At 33.5% G+C, this 15,959-nt stretch overlaps 1 protein-coding gene across 2 annotated transcripts; it reads right to left on the reverse strand.

The window, feature by feature from the left end:
- Positions 1 to 2,586: 2,586 nt before the first annotated feature.
- LOC136222891 (protein HLB1) lies at positions 2,587 to 10,392 on the reverse strand. Of its 2 annotated transcripts, XM_066010580.1 has the most exons (15): positions 9,853 to 10,392; positions 9,375 to 9,497; positions 9,072 to 9,141; positions 8,503 to 8,616; positions 7,516 to 7,599; positions 7,146 to 7,196; positions 6,998 to 7,027; positions 6,822 to 6,884; positions 6,612 to 6,677; positions 6,320 to 6,448; positions 6,056 to 6,091; positions 5,467 to 5,586; positions 4,190 to 4,375; positions 3,273 to 3,366; positions 2,587 to 2,947 (listed from the first exon to the last, which is right to left on the reverse strand). In XM_066010580.1, the coding sequence occupies exons 1-15, from the start codon at positions 10,236 to 10,238 to the stop codon at positions 2,943 to 2,945; spliced, it is 1,557 nt and encodes a 518-aa protein (XP_065866652.1). In that variant the 5' UTR covers positions 10,239 to 10,392; the 3' UTR covers positions 2,587 to 2,942. The 2 variants fall into 2 exon arrangements, with proteins under 2 accessions (XP_065866652.1, XP_065866651.1); XM_066010579.1 differs by lacking the exon at positions 2,587 to 2,947 and having other exon boundaries at positions 2,979 to 3,366.
- Between the last annotated feature and the right edge of the window lie 5,567 nt (positions 10,393 to 15,959).

Raw genomic sequence — 15,959 nt, forward strand, 5'->3', positions numbered from 1 at the left:
TTATGTTTTTTTAGAACATATGTTATGTTTTTTTAGAATATGAGTTTTTTTTAACCAAACAAAAAAAAAGGTTCATATATTTACTATTTTTTTAAAACATTATACAGAACACAAATTATAAAGTTTATAACATATGTAACAATATTTAGAATATCGTCCTTAACATTTTAAAACATAAATTATAAAAATATAGAGGAATTAAATAAATATGAAATTAGAGCATGTTCTTGGATTTTTTTCTATTAATAATTAATTATTATGCACATTTTTTCTATTAATAATTTATTATTATGCGTATTTAATTGATATTAATAAGTGTATGCGTCAAATATTAAACAATAGAAGCTACAAGAGAAGTGGTATATTAAGCAGCGCGCAACAAAATACCCAAGAAATGCAATTGGCTCAATGGTAAGTAGTGTGTGGGTCGAACCTTAGCCTCCTCATTAACACTCCACACTACTTACCATTGAGCTCATTGCTTTTCTTGGATATTTTGTTGCGCGCTGCTTAATATACCACTTCTCTTGTAGCTTCTATTGTTTAATATTTGACGCATACACTTATTAATATCAATTAAATACGCATAATAATAAATTATTAATAGAAAAAAATGTGCATAATAATTAATTATTAATAGAAAAAAATCCAAGAACATGCTCTAATTTCATATTTATTTAATTCCTCTATATTTTTATAATTTATGTTTTAAAATGTTAAGGACGATGTTCTAAATATTGTTACATATGTTATAAACTTTATAATTTGTGTTCTAAAAATTAAGTATAATGTTTTAAAAAAATAGTAAATATATGAACCATTTTTTTTGTTTGGTTAAAAAAAACTCATATTCTAAATAATATAACATATGTTCTAAAAAAACATAACATAGGTTCTAAAGTTTATAGTTTGTGTTTCAAAAATTAAGTATAATGTTCTAAAAGAATCAGTAGATATCTGGATCGTTTTTTCATTTATTATATAATATAATTTATAACTCATGTTCGAAAAAACATAAACATGTTCTAAAAATATAACGTATGTTCTAAAAAATATGTCGTACAATAACAAAAAAAAAATATGCCGTACATTCTAAACTTCATAGTTCGTGTTTTAAAAGTTAAAATATATGTTGTAACGTATGTTTTACAAAATATATAGTTTGTGTTTCAAAAATTAAGTATAATGTTCTAAAAAATCAGTAGATATCTGGGTCGTTTTTTCATTTGTTCTATAAATATAATTTATAACTCATGTTCGAAAAAACATAACACATGTTCTAAAAAACATAACGTATGTTCTAAAAAATATGTAGTACGTTCTAAACTTCATAGTTCGTGTTTTAAAAGTTAAAATATATGTTCTAACGTATGTTTTAAAAAAATATATAGTTTGTGTTCCAAAAATTAAGTATAATGTTCTAAAAAAATCAGTAGATATCTGGATCGTTTTTTCATTTGTTCTATAATATAATTTATAACTCATGTTCGAAAAAACATAACACATGTTCTAAAAAACATAATGTATGTTCTAAAAAATATGTCGTACGTTCTAAACTTCATAGTTCGTGTTTTAAAAGTTAACATATATGTTCTAACGTATGGTTAAAAAAATATTTTTTCTTTTTTTTGCAGCAAAAAAATATATTTTCTTATATAACATAAATTACAAAAATATAAAGGAATTACATAAATAAGAAATTGGAGCATGTTCTTGGATTTTTTTCTATTAATAATTCATTATTACGCATATTTTTTATTAATAATTCATTATTATGCATATATTTTTTTTCTATTAATAATTCATTATTATGTATATTTAATCGATATTAATAAGTGCATGCGTGAAATATTAAACAATAGAAACTACTAGCACAATGTTATATTAAGCGGCGCGCGTAATATAATACATAAGAGAAGTAATTGACATAGTGGTAAGTAGGGAGATGGTAGATGGAGAGGTCCCAGGTTCGATCCATACTTATAGCATTTATTGTTTTTTATTGATTTTTATACTCAAAACTACGTAGTTTTGAGTGTAGGGACATGTCCTCACCTAAGAAGAGGATATGTTTCAATTAACTTTTTTCTGGTGTAAAAGATCAGTTTAAATTTGCTTAACACGGTCTATTTGTTAACACCATTATCAATTTTTATTTCATTTATACTTATCATATACTATTGCATGGAAACTCCTTTACCATAAGTTTTCATATTTAGTGTCCGTTTTTCAAATTTGCTTTTGTTTTACTTTTATAGAAATAAAATTACATCATTTTACACTTTCCTTTTTATAGATTTATTATTATTGAAAAAATAATCAAACCAAATTTAGTCATGAATTTGTTTATAAATATTATTATCGAGTTGGTTTACAAATCTATAATTGAATCTACTCACGAGCTTTCGAGTTAAGTTTCACCATATTCAACATCAGCTTATTTATGAATTGGGCTTTAAAATCGTGATCAAACTCGACACTTTTATAAATCGAATTGAACACATTCAAACTTTTATTGAGCCAAACACCAAACGGCTCATGAACGCTAAGCTCATATACAAACTTGAAACTCCCACCATATGAAACTGAACAAATCTAATAATTTTTAGGAAAAATCATACCACATTCCTATCTTATGAATTATCTAATTAAAATAAAAATATTGGGGGAATATTTAATAATAAAACATAATCATTTGATGGATATCAATAAAAAAAAGAATAAGATGATATTGCCCATTACTAGGAGCCGAAAGAAGCAGGTGCAAGGGGAAGTCCGTTGCACCTCTGGCTACCGAATAAGGACTCTTCCATACAGCTTAGCGTTCATTGGAATGCTGCATTTACACATTGGAGATTTGATGGACTACTACGTCGAAGAAGAACGCCGATTTCAGCACCCCCAGAGTTTATAGCCTGGCTCCGCTACTGCTTGCCATTACCTTATGCTGGAAGCAGATCAAATTTAATAGCACCCAGTAACAAATTCAAACGCTCAAAACATTTCAAGTTAATATAAATCACAAGTTTCAACGACATCTCTCCTCATACACTCTATAAAACAAAGAGATGGGAAAAAAATAGACAAATATTGCCTCATGGCAAAAAGAAAAAAAAATACTTTGTTGTTCTGGGTATGCACCAGAAATTCCTATAACATACAGATTTCTTATTCTAATGACTAATTCTGGATACAGTAACCAAAAATGTTAAAGAGGTTCCTTAGCATTGTCACAAATGAAGTAAATAATTGTGATCAGCCTGTGACTATACCTGCGAGGACTTCACTCTTACCCCGCGCATAGATTGTATAAACTAGACGAATTGCATCCAGCCATCCATCAAGGGATTCCCATGAGTCAGCAACCTGAGAAATTATTGGGCAATTGTTAAATTATGAGCTCCTAATTCGAAAGACTAGAGGTTTTCATGATGTCTTACAATGGAAGACATAAAAACAAAGAAAAAAACATTTTGAGTTGAGCTATTGATCAATTATACTAGCACGCCTTATGCCTTTGGACGTACAACTCGATTAATAGAGCGCTATTCATTTTATTTGCATTCGGAATTTGAAGTTTAACAGTTTGAAAGTACTTTTTTATGTATAATGTAGATGTAATTGATCAATGCCTCAATGTGTCAAATTGACAGATTAGGGGCTTAATCAACAAAATGTCAAAAAGAAGAAGGGCTTCAGAATGGCTTTTTTCCATTTATAAATGCCATTTTATGCCAACAGCAACTAAAGAAAAAGCCTAATAGAATAAGATATGCTTTTCCTCATTAATATAAGAACCTCATTAAGATTTTTTTTTATCCCATTTGGAAATTAGAAAGCAAAATAATGGGAGGCAAATGCAATCTAGATAGTCCCATAATTGCTTTTACAACTGAAGGCTGATATGGCAATGTTCAAAAACTGAAGACACTATTCTCCCAAAGATATCCAGATACAACAAAGCATCATTCTTTTAGTTGAATATAAATTTTGAAATTCACAAATAGAGAGCTGTCAATTTCTGACACAACAACATGATTTACAGAGATAACATGCCTGGCATGACCTGTTTTTTACACGAATATCATTTTTGTTGCATTTATATATCATATATAATCATGTGGTATAAATATGTCATATAACAGATAACTCATTTTGATTCCCAAAGAAACAGGAAGCTAATACTTACCAAGTAAACTGGCCCATGAATTGAGTCAATGCAGAGTCCTGCGCCTGGTGGCAAAGTCAAATCAGCACATGCTGATACGGAAACAATATCTGGAACATCGACTTTTATAGCCCTTCTGTCACCATTCAATACATCTGGTCTACCAGACAGGTATTGAGGTGACTGTTTTTGCTCTGATTTGTTTACCTGTTAGTACAAAACAAAATAACTAGATTTGAAAAAGCATAGGAAATATTGCTTAGACAAAACAAAAGAACCAGTTTCAGAACATTTTATATTAATTAGTTTGACAGTCAAGCTCATATTAATCCATTCAACAAGAAGAGGTAGCAGAACTTTCAACTACAAGTGAGACTTTTACTCAAGCAGGGCTTGGTTTTATCTGGTCTCCAATGTCAACCGGGCTTTTTGAAATGTTAATCAAGACTTGCAGCTCAATCTGCAAAGACCTGGAGTTACTATGGTTTGCATAAACTAGGTTGGCCTCTTCAACTGTTGTTGGGTAACCAAAAGGTCTTCCCAAGTCAGTCAAGTTAACAGGGAAAATATATGTTTGAGAATGATATTCCAAAGCCCAAGAATTTTTTTTCCCATGGATATTTGTTTTATCTGAGGGCGAGCCTTGGCGCAACGGTAAACGTTGTTGGCGCAACAGTTCGAGTCTTAGGAGCGGCCTCTTGCCAAAAAATTGGCAAGGGAAGGCTTGCCCCCAGTACATCCTTGTGGTGGGACCCCTTCCCGGACTCTCGCTTAAGCGGGGACGCATAGTGCAACGCGCCGCCCTTTTTATATTTGTTGTATCTAAGAAATTGAAAAGTTATGAATAACAAGGCCGCTCAACTTCCAGAACTGTAAGTCACATTTTATATTTTCAGAGGGTAGCATCATAGCAATACAGTAGTTTGACCGGGTTACTAGATGCCTAGAACTGAAGTTTGAATCAGTATACTAATGCTAGTTGGACAAGTTGGAGAGCGGAGGCTTTTTGGCATAAGATTGGTTCAAATTGGAGGCTGTGTGGTATGGATATCTGTTTGGTCTCTTCATAAGATTGGTTCATAGTTCAAACAAATGAGAAGGAAAGAGAGAAGATAATCAAATAACATTCAATGGGGGAAAATTTTAATCTTAATAAAACATGATGACACATTCAAGTTCCATCAAGGAGCCAAAAACACAAGTTGGATCAGAGAAGGAAATTCTTTCAAAGGAAGATAAAAAGATGTTATACAAAGAAATTTGATTGGTCTAGCATGGGGAAGCAAATAAATATTTACCTGTTGAAGCCCTTCATGATTTAAAACGAATTGTGACCTCCTCCAGTCACTGTGAGGTGCAAGAGATTTCCCTGCCGGTGGTGCAGTCAGATACCCAATTTTAAGATACGGTAATGGTAACTGTAAACATTTCAGTCCTGTCAGATAGCTTAAAATTATTTATATACAGAACATCTTTTAGCCTGTAAATCATGTTCAAGTGGTGGAAAGTGAAACAATCTATAAAAAGGGATTACTTGAAACACAGAATGCAATATGCAAATAAAATATTATTAATAGGGTAATAAATATAATAGTTCGTGTGGCATCATAATGGTTTACGTAAAGATGCAATGCCAGTCACAATTAAGCACATGCAGTGGATAATCGTTACTCATCAACAAACAAAGAGACAAATTCTAATTTCTCAGTTTTCAGAGCATGAATCTCAACCTACAAGCAAGGTTCCAAGTAAAGAACCAAAATAAAACCAAAGAGTAACGTCCCATCTATTCAACCAGAAATCAGTCATAGAAGTCACACATAATAAAGAGCATTTTAAGGTTTAAGAAGACTGAAAAAATGCTGTTTGAGAAAAAGCAATACTGACCATAGTACGAACAAGTCTCAGAGCACTGCTGTATACCTGTAATCAAGATATCATAGAAACTTAGCTTGCTTATCAAAAAAATATCTTCTCAATGGAGATGAATTATGGCAAACATTTGCAACATATAGTGACACACTTAAGCAAATGAATAGCCAACTCGGTTATAGGTTGTAGTTATGCCATGAGTCAGAAAAGAACATTTACAGAAATGAAAACCTGTCACCAAGAAGAAATTGACTGAGAACCAAATTTTTGGAAACTTACAGAATAATTTGGCTTCAATGCATGAGCAGCAGCAATGTAAATAGCAGACTGGCTATACAACTCATTGGGAGAAACATCCTTAGGATTGGCTGCACCTCCAGCTCTTAACGTGTCCTCCGCCAACCCATACTAAAATTAAGATAAGACTTCACCATAAATACTTCATTTGATTAATATGGGATGATTAAACAGTAAATTATGTTCCTTGACCAGTACACCAGCAAAGCAAAGGACAGGAAAAACTGAAAAAAAAAATATAGTAAACAAATACAGGTTGAAAAGAAAAACTGACCAGCACAGTTCCAAGATTGTAGATCGCTCGGTGGAAATCAAATTGCAAAGATATTGCTGCACGGAACTGATAATAATACAAGGTATTACAAGGACAGAAAATACAAGTACACCTTACTCTTACAAAGTCGCAAGAAATAAGAAATCAAATACTTGTTCATTTGCTCCTATACATTCATTCAACAAATAAGTCTCCAAATGACATGTGTACCTTACTAATCGCAGTTTTGACAATTGTTTGCTTCTCTCTAGCAGGAACAATTGCACTGAGCTCCTAAAATTGAGAAAAATAAAATATTAACATTAAATCAACCCACTATGACTACACAGCATTCCATTCCATCTTATGCAAAAACACAATAAAAGCTGTCTCAGATTTCAAATTACCTGTAAAGCAAGACCCCAATTGTTAAGTGCCTGTAAAAAATTTATACAAGGTCAGAGTTTGCTAATAAAAAAGGAAAAAGAAAGTTAAAAGAAATTATGAGACAAGTAATTAGATGACCCTGGGAAAAATAAGAAAAATAGATCACACCTGGGGACTGTTCCAGTTAAGTTGGACAGCTTTTTCATAGTTTTTTGTTGCCTGCAAAATCAGATTACACACTTCACTTCTTTAATAGGGAAGTTCTCCTAAAAGACAATAAGGACTATGACACTGTTCAAGCAAGCCCAATGTGCTTAACAGGAACAGCACGGAAGATAACAAGGAAATTTGTACACAGCAACATTACTCACTAGCTCCTCTTAGTCGCCTAAAAGTCAGACAGCTAATTAATACATTCAAAGTTAATGTATCAGAAGTAACTGTTCATCTTCGCCAGCCAATCCAACAGTAAAATATACATCTTAAAATGAAGAAATGTGTTTATGAATCATTGAAATTACATAATTATATAGTCAACCTGCTTCCAAAATTCTTCAGCCTCTTTTGTACGGCCACGCATTTTTGCACGATCAGAGATTGCTATAGCCCAGTTGTAAAATGCCTGCCAAACAAACTCCAAATCAGGACGTCATTCATGCAGATCTGTAAGCTAATGCAAATCCATGTGAAAGTACTAAGACACATGCAGCGTACATGTTATACAATTTGTAACATACTGACGCTAATTATTGAGTAGACCACTGCAGCCTACTCCACAATGCACGATGGCAAATATCCATCATTGAGACGACTTAATCTGCACAATACCTTCTTTGTGCAGGTATTTATGCTTTTACATGAAATTGGAAACACTGAAATGTGAAGAGTGGAGCTCTCCGAAGGACCAAAGTATCCAAGGTGGATCGCACATGCTTATCCATGTGAAAGTACTAAAACACATATGCAACTTAAATATTACATGATTTGTAACATGTGCAGGCTAATTATTAACTAGGCCTCTGCAGCTTGCTCCACAATCACAATCAATAGCATATATCACTCATTTTGACTACTTAATGTGCACACTGCCTTCTGTTTTAGCAACTAGATCACTGCATGGAGCCTGCTCCACAATGCACAATCGATAGAATAAATCACTCATTTTGACTATTTATGTGCACAATACCTTCTTTATTAGCAACTAGACCACTGCAACCTGCTCCACAATGCAGAATCAAAAGTATATATCACTCGCTGAGACTACTTAATGTGCACAACACCTTCTTTCTTGTGCAATGATTTATGCGTTAACATGAAATCAGAAAAACTGTGATGTGAAGAGTTGAGCTCTTTGAAGCACCAAATTATCCATGCTGTAATGCATATATGTACATTCAAAAGTATGGAATAATCAATCAAGAGATAGCTTGGCCATTTATCTCTTATGACCAGTTGAGATCCTAGTCATAAATTGATCCGCTAGAATTTTCTAAAAATTGTAAAGGTTAAGGAAGTGTGTACATACATCATGAAGTGTAGGACAGAGGTGAGTAGCTTCGTCATATTTTTTACAGGCCTCCTCAAGCAAAGCATCTTTAGAAGGAGATGTAGAATCTGGACTAACATTATCTGCACTTTCCTGCATGCAAAATGCTGACATTGTCAACAATGTACAGCTACTACAGCTAAGATGGGCTTTAGGAGAAAAATACATGCTTGAAGAGACTATAGTTAGAAAGCAAACATCCCGACTTCTATAAAGTTGTAGAAAACAGTATATAGAAGGTACTTTTCATGCATGAAGAAAAATCTGTATGCAGTCAATAGGGCACCTGCTGTTAGCTGCAGTTTGAGAGTATTTCTCATGTCACATTGCATGAACAGACATTGATATACAAGCTTAACAATAATTTTTAAACATTTTCAAAGATTAATAATAATAATCAAAATGTAATTTAAACCTCGAAACATATTTGTTATGGGTAATCTAAGTGAGCTAGATAGCAGAAAATCAAGATAATTTGACCAGTACAGCAGTGCAGAAGTTTTGAGAGTGTTAGCAATACAAAGCTCAAAATTTGAGATATTTCAGACCTGAAGAACCAATGCCCAATTGTACAGTGCATCATAGTCTTGTGGATTTCTCTCTATCGCACTAGCATACCTACACAATTTTGAGTAGAAATTACAATTTGGGAAAAGCAAAAACTCACTTAATTCTCAGCATCGGAGCTCAAATTGAAATTCTTCCAACTTTCATCACGTTCATTTATGTATTATTCTTAATTCCATTAATGTTATATTTTAGAAACTTTGCAGGTTATGCTTAATAAACTCAAATTCCTGTTATCAGGTGTAAGAGCTCTCAGCGTAACAAAGAAAAAAAGAGGATAGTACCTCCTGGCAGCAAATGTAAGAATCCGCTGGCGAGACCGACCCTCCTCATCAGCACCAGTAACACTATTGATTAATTCCATTGCTGCGTTGTTGTCTAATTGAACATGCGGTGTGCTTAGTTGGCTGATACCATATAATCACATATAATTGGGCGGTTAAGGCTCTAAAAAAATGAGAAATGCATTCAATAGAACTCTACTCAGATCATATACATGAAGATTATCATAGATTCATGATGCTGCTCCAATTGTCATCATGTTAAATACTAAGAATGCAGTTTCACGATGATTCAAGATGATTCAGAAGTCATTAATGAGTAACTAAACTAACTATCCTCGAATCAACTAAGTAAAAAGACCACATCTAAACTGGAAATTAACGCAGTTTCACAAATATTCAAGAGGATCCAAAAAGCAATTCACAAAAATAAATCAGTGAGCTAAATATTAATGACTTTGGTATAGAAATATAAGCGAACCTTTGAGGAGTGCTGACATCTTCACCTTCATCGGTTTTCAATTCGCTAAGCAACTCCCTCATTGTGAAAGTTCGGCTCCCTTCATCTTTTCGGAGCTCGGGATGCCCATTTTGACCGTTGGATGCAACTTGCTCCGCCTGATTTGATTGGATCGGCTCGTCTGGAATGGGATCCGCATCTGTTACTGCCACTGCTGATGAGTCAGGTTCTGGTTTCGACGCTGCTTCTTCTTCAGGATGTGGTTCAGGCTCTAGTTTTGAAGGTTCTTCTTCTTGAGGCTCAACTACAGGTTCCGGTTTAGATTCATCTACATGTTGAGGTACTGGATTGGATTCCGGTTCAGCTCCATTTGGTAATTCAGATTCTTCGTTCGTCGGAGTTGACATTGTAGGGCGTAGAGGTGTTTAGTGGAGTTAAGAATCTGATGTCGAGCTTCAAACTTGGCACGCCAGAGATCTGCTAAAAGAGCGTGTCTGAGTGAAGAAGAAGAAAACAAATTAAAATGAAGGCATTGCAGGAATGATTTTGTAGAAGACGAGTTTCATGCGGTTTTCATCTTTTTATTTTTTTATTTTTTTCTATCCTTGATATTGGGCTTAAGTGCTCGTGACATTTGGGCCTTAAAATAGTCCATTTAGATGATATTCTTTCTCTTTTGAAGCGTTATCAACTTATCATGTAACTAAACCGTTCTAATTAAGCTATGAGGATTGTTAAATACCGACAAAAGACTATGTGGATTGTTAAACACCGTCGTCCCTTTTTTACTAGTTACTGCTCCCTTTTAGATTTTTTTGCCTTTTCATAATTTTGATGAAAAACTAAAAATTCTTTCTTCAAAATCATAAACCCGAACATCAATAATTGAAATTATAAAAATAATTGATGTGTTACAATCCGAGAACTCCGGAAATAGATGATTACGAGTCGGAAACACTAAATTTTACGTTTTTTTTTTATCAAAGAAATCATGTATCTTTTTTGTGACGATTTTGAATGGGTAAAATTATGTCTAGGCGATGCCGAAATCCGTCAGACCAATGTCCAGGGGATGCAAAAATCTGCCCAGCCAATGGCCAGGCGGATGTTGCATCCACTTGGCCATTGGCTGGGCGGATCCGACATCCCCCTAGTCTAAATTTGGTCGATTCTCCCAAAAATCTAAATTTTCAGTTTTCTTTTCAACTTTTTTCTATAAAAAGGGTAAAATTGTCTAAATGAAGAGCGGTAAATAGCAATACCCTATAATATTAATCCCTATTGTCTAAAACAACACGAAAACTATAAATTACACTACTGAACTTAGATAAATTGGACCTTCCATTATGAATAGTGTCAGCAAAAACATAAGTATCGGATTTAACAAAAATGTTACCTATCAACCACGGTAAATTTTTCTTGACATGCCCCGCTTAACCAATTTAATATCAAAACAACCCAAAAACATCTTTGAAAAGTGGCAAACAGTCATATCATAATTAACCTGATGAACAAAGTCACAGTCCATAGACTTGGGCATGGGCTGGTGAACCCGCCCGGTCCAGTCCCATTTAGCCGGGCTTGGACACATGAAATTGGTGTCAAGTCCGGCATGGTCTAAGTCCGTATAAGCCCGCCAGAAACTGGACGGGCTTGGGTTATATGAATTTTTCATCGGCCCGATCCGATATATATATATATATATATATAGATGAGATCAGGTGTGACACATTTCTTATAGTGTGACAAGCCTTATTGTGTGACAATGATCAATTTTGTAATTAATCAAAAAGAAGTGGCAAATTTGTAAATAAAAGGAAAGAGAAAATTATTTTATTTTTTTCTTTAAAATGCATTTTTCCAACTTTTTCAATCTTGTTTTTCAAAAAAATTTATATCGTTGGACTCGTCTTAATTAGAAGGTCATTTTAAGATCCCAGAAGCTCGGGTAAAAAAATTTCGGGTGAATGGAATCCGGAGATCTGTTTTCTGTGAGAAAAAAATGTCCAGAAAATTCTTAAAAAATTCCAAAAAATGTAAAACATTATTCTGAAAAACTTTAATTATTGACTCAAAATGAGATTCCTTACGGTTTAGTCACAAATCAACGGAATCCGGCGGTTAGATGGACGTTTTCCGATAAAAAAATCCGAAAGTGCCCAAAAAATTCTCAAGAAATTCCAGAAAATCTAAAACATTATTTAGAGAAACTTTAATTCTTAAGTCGAAGTAGGATTTCTTACAGTTTAGTCCCAATAAAACTTTTTCCTTAATTTTATCCATTTTACACCCTTCAACAATTTATTGGGTCAAAACCGTAAGAAATATCGCTTCGGCCCAAGAATTAAAGTTTCTTAGAATAATGTTTTACATTTTTTGAAATTTTTTGAGAATTTTTTGGGCACCTTTTATCTCGCCAGAAAACGCCTACCCGGATTCCGTTCACCGGAATTTTTTTTACTTGAGTTTCAGGGATCTTAAAATGACCGTCTAATTTAGACGAGTCTAATAGTATAAAATTTTTTAAAAAACGAGGTTAGAAATATCGGAAAAATGTATTTTAAAAAAAAGAAATAAAACATTTTTCTGTTGGAATAATATAAGTATTATGTTGGAACAAATGATACACTGATTTGGAACAATGTAAGTAGGACAAAAAGAACGTGCCCAGAAAATTATCAATAAATTCCAAAACATGTAAAACATCATTTTAAGAAACTTTAATTCTTGACTTAAAGCGACATTCCTTATAGTTTTGACCCAATAAATTGTTGAAGCATGTAAAATGGATAAAATTAAGAAACAAGTTTTATTGGGATTAAACCGTAAGAAATCCCGCTTTGATCCAAGAATTACAATTTCTTAGAATAATGTTTTACATTTTATGGAATTTTTTAAGAATTTTCTGGGCACTTTTTTTCTCGCCAGAAAACGCCCACCCGGATTCCGTTCACCGGATTTTGTTTTACTTGAACTTCAGAGATCTTAAAATGACCGTCTAATTTAGACGAGTTTAATAGTATAAAATTTTTCAAAAAACGAGGTTAGAAATGTCGGAACAATGTATTTTAAAGAAAAGAAATAAAACAATTTTATGTTGGAACAATATAAGTAGTGGATTACTATACGTCGCCCCTATTTTACTTACCGTCGCATCTTGTTTGACATTTTTGCCCTTTTCATTTTTCATTCAAAAAAGTGAAATTCTCTCAACTGCGAAGAACAAAACGAAGAAAAATCATGCCTCCAAAACAAGGAAAAATACTTGAACATCTAAGTTTCGTATTTACCAATAATCTGAAATTTAACGAATTTAACTTGAAACGAATTTTTTTTTTCCGTTGAATTTGCTCTAAACGGGTAACCCATAGGGTCCGGTCCATGGACCGTTAGTATGAACTACCCGTTTTGCCTAGGTAGAAATGGGTAGGCTACCCGTTTTTACCTAGGTAAAACGGGTCCTGAACCCGTTTTCCTTTAGGGAAAACGGGTTTATTTATTTATTTTTTTAATTATACTAAATATTAATTATAGATAAATTATGTATTGATTGGATAGAAAAAACGTATAGATAAATTATTGATTGGAAATAAAAAATACGTATTGAAGTGTCCAATTAATTTTTATTTGGTAAATTATATTTATTTACCTTTTAGAACATAAATTTAATTATACGTAAATTATGTATTGACTGGATAGAAAAAACGTATATATAAATTATTGATTGGAAATAAAAAAATACGTATTAACGAGTGCAATTAATTTTTATTTCTTAATTTATATTTATTTATCTTTTAGAACGTAAATTTAATTATTGATAAATTATGTATTGATTGGATAGAAAAAACGTATAGATAAATTGGAAATAAAAAATACTTATTGAAGCATCCAATCAATTTTTAATATTTATTATAATTAAAAAAAATAATAAACCCGTTTTCCTTCAGGACCTGTTTTACCTAGGTAAAAACGGGTAGCCTACTCGTTTCTACCTAGGCAAAACGGGTAGGCTACCCGTTTCTACTTAGGTAGAAACGGGTAGGCTACCCGTTTTTACCTAGGTGAAACGGGTAGTTCATACTACCGGTCCATGGACCGGACCGTATGGGCTACCCGTTTAGAGCAAATTCACCGAAAAAAAATTCGTTTAAAGTTAAATTCGTTAAATTTCAGATTATTGATAAATACGAAACTTAGATGTTCGAGTATTTTTCCTTGTTCTGGAGGCATGATTTTTCTTCGTTTTGTTCTTCACGGTTGAGAGAATTTCACTTTTTTGAAGGGTTAATACACATATTTGCGCTCGTATTTTATCGAAAAAACAAATTTGCCCTTATATCAAAAAAATTCACAAAACTCTCCCTGAGCTTTCCACGGACCTGCACATATGCCCTAATCTAACGGGGTTGTGATTTGGCACAAACGGCGTGCCACGTATGACGCCACGTCCTTTTTTTTAAAATTTAAATAATTAAAAGTATGCCTACATGGCAACTAATATAAGTAGCCCATAAATTAGAATGACTTTCTCTATTTCTTTCGACTTTCTCTATTTCTTTCGACTTCCTAGGAGAACTAAAAAACCCCTTCGACTCCTTCTCTCTCTATCGCAGCGATTGTTCTTCTTCTAGATTGATAAAAAACAAGTGCGAAACCCTAATTGACAGATTTTAAACGAGTGAAGGTTTCGACGCAATGGAGAGTGAATAGTTACTCTGCAGTGGAGTGAACAGTAGATCGATTTGGAGTGGACGATTTTTGCGTAGAAAGGGTAAGTCTTAAAGTTCCTCTTCCTATTAGATTTCAGATTAGATTTCTAAAATTGATCAACTCATACCATGCAATGTTAGTTCACATGTAATTAACTTCACTGCAATCCTTCCCTGCAATATCCACGTTCTATTATGATAGGAAACAAAAGAACCAGAACCATAGACAATCAAAATATATAGGAATACTGTAACAATATTGGAAGACTATTAATTTTACTTGGAATGATTTTCTGGAGCAACTGATTTCCTGACTTGCTTAAATGTTCATTAAATGTTACTGACTTGCTTAAATGTTAATTAAATGTTCCTGACTTGCTTAAATGTTAATTAAATGTTACTTGCAAAATTTGATTTGATTTGATTAAATGTTACTTGCAAAATTTGATTTGATTAAATGTTACTATACTTTGTTGCAGATATTAAAAATGGTGCTGGTGAAAATATATTTTCATTTTTGGGGTACATGGATCTTTGATCCACATTTAGATTACATAAATGGGGGTTTTATCATGAAAGATAACTTTGACCCAGACTTTATAAATTTACTAGATATTAGGCAGTTATATCGGGATGATTTAAAGTTCCATAATGTTAGTGAAATCCAATGCCTAGAACCAAGTAGTTTGCTCAAGTCTCGTAGGGTGTTTGAATTAGATGGGGATGAGAGTATTCGGAGGATGTTGTCTTGCATTAGTAAGAAAAACAATGTTATTCACCTTTATGCATCCCATATGGTAGATGCGTCTATACTAGCAACTGATATACTACCTCTTCCATATAAGGAGATGGATGGTGTGAGAGACCATGTTGAGGGTGAGGGGGCAAGAGATATAGGGGAGGATGGCAATGTAGTAAGTGGGCATGCAGAATGCATAGTGGAAGAGGGCATGGGACATAATGTAGGGGAAGATGCTAGAATGGAAAATGTAGGGGAAGAGGCTAGAATGGAAAATGTAGTGGAAGAAGTTGATACTCAATGTGAGGATAGGGTACATGTTGGGATAGAGGAAGAGGTTGAGGTCCAATGTGAAGATGCTGGAGCGGAAAATGTTGAGTGTGAGGATGCTGGAGCTGGCAATGTTGAGTGTGAGGATAGGGTAGAAGTTGGGATAAAGGGAGAGGGAAATGTTGAAGATGTTGGGATAGAAGGAGAGGGAAATGTTGAAGATGTTGGGATAGAGGGAGAGGGAAATATTGAAGATGGAAATGTTGAAGAAGATGGTAATGTTGAGGAGGAAGGTTGTGTTGAAGAAGATGGTGAGGAAGATAGTGAAGATGAAGATTATGAGGTGAGTGAGGAAGATGGTGATGTAGAGAGTGATGAGGATACTGATGTAGATGGTGAGGAAGAGGAAC

Source organism: Euphorbia lathyris, chromosome 3, assembly GCF_963576675.1.
Source record: "Euphorbia lathyris chromosome 3, ddEupLath1.1, whole genome shotgun sequence".
Classification (NCBI taxonomy): Eukaryota; Viridiplantae; Streptophyta; class Magnoliopsida; order Malpighiales; family Euphorbiaceae; genus Euphorbia; species Euphorbia lathyris.

Bases quoted from the DNA above. Each gene is read 5' to 3' on its own strand.
- LOC136222891 (XM_066010579.1), bottom strand. From the start codon at position 10,238: ATGTCAACTCCGACGAACGAAGAATCTGAATTACCAAATGGAGCTGAA. The intron at 6,449-6,611 runs GTCAGTTTTTCT...TCTTAATTTTAG, and splicing joins ACAATCTTGGAACTGTGCTG to TATGGGTTGGCGGAGGACAC. The intron at 6,092-6,319 runs GTAAGTTTCCAA...TCTTGATTACAG, and splicing joins CATTGAAGCCAAATTATTCT to GTATACAGCAGTGCTCTGAG.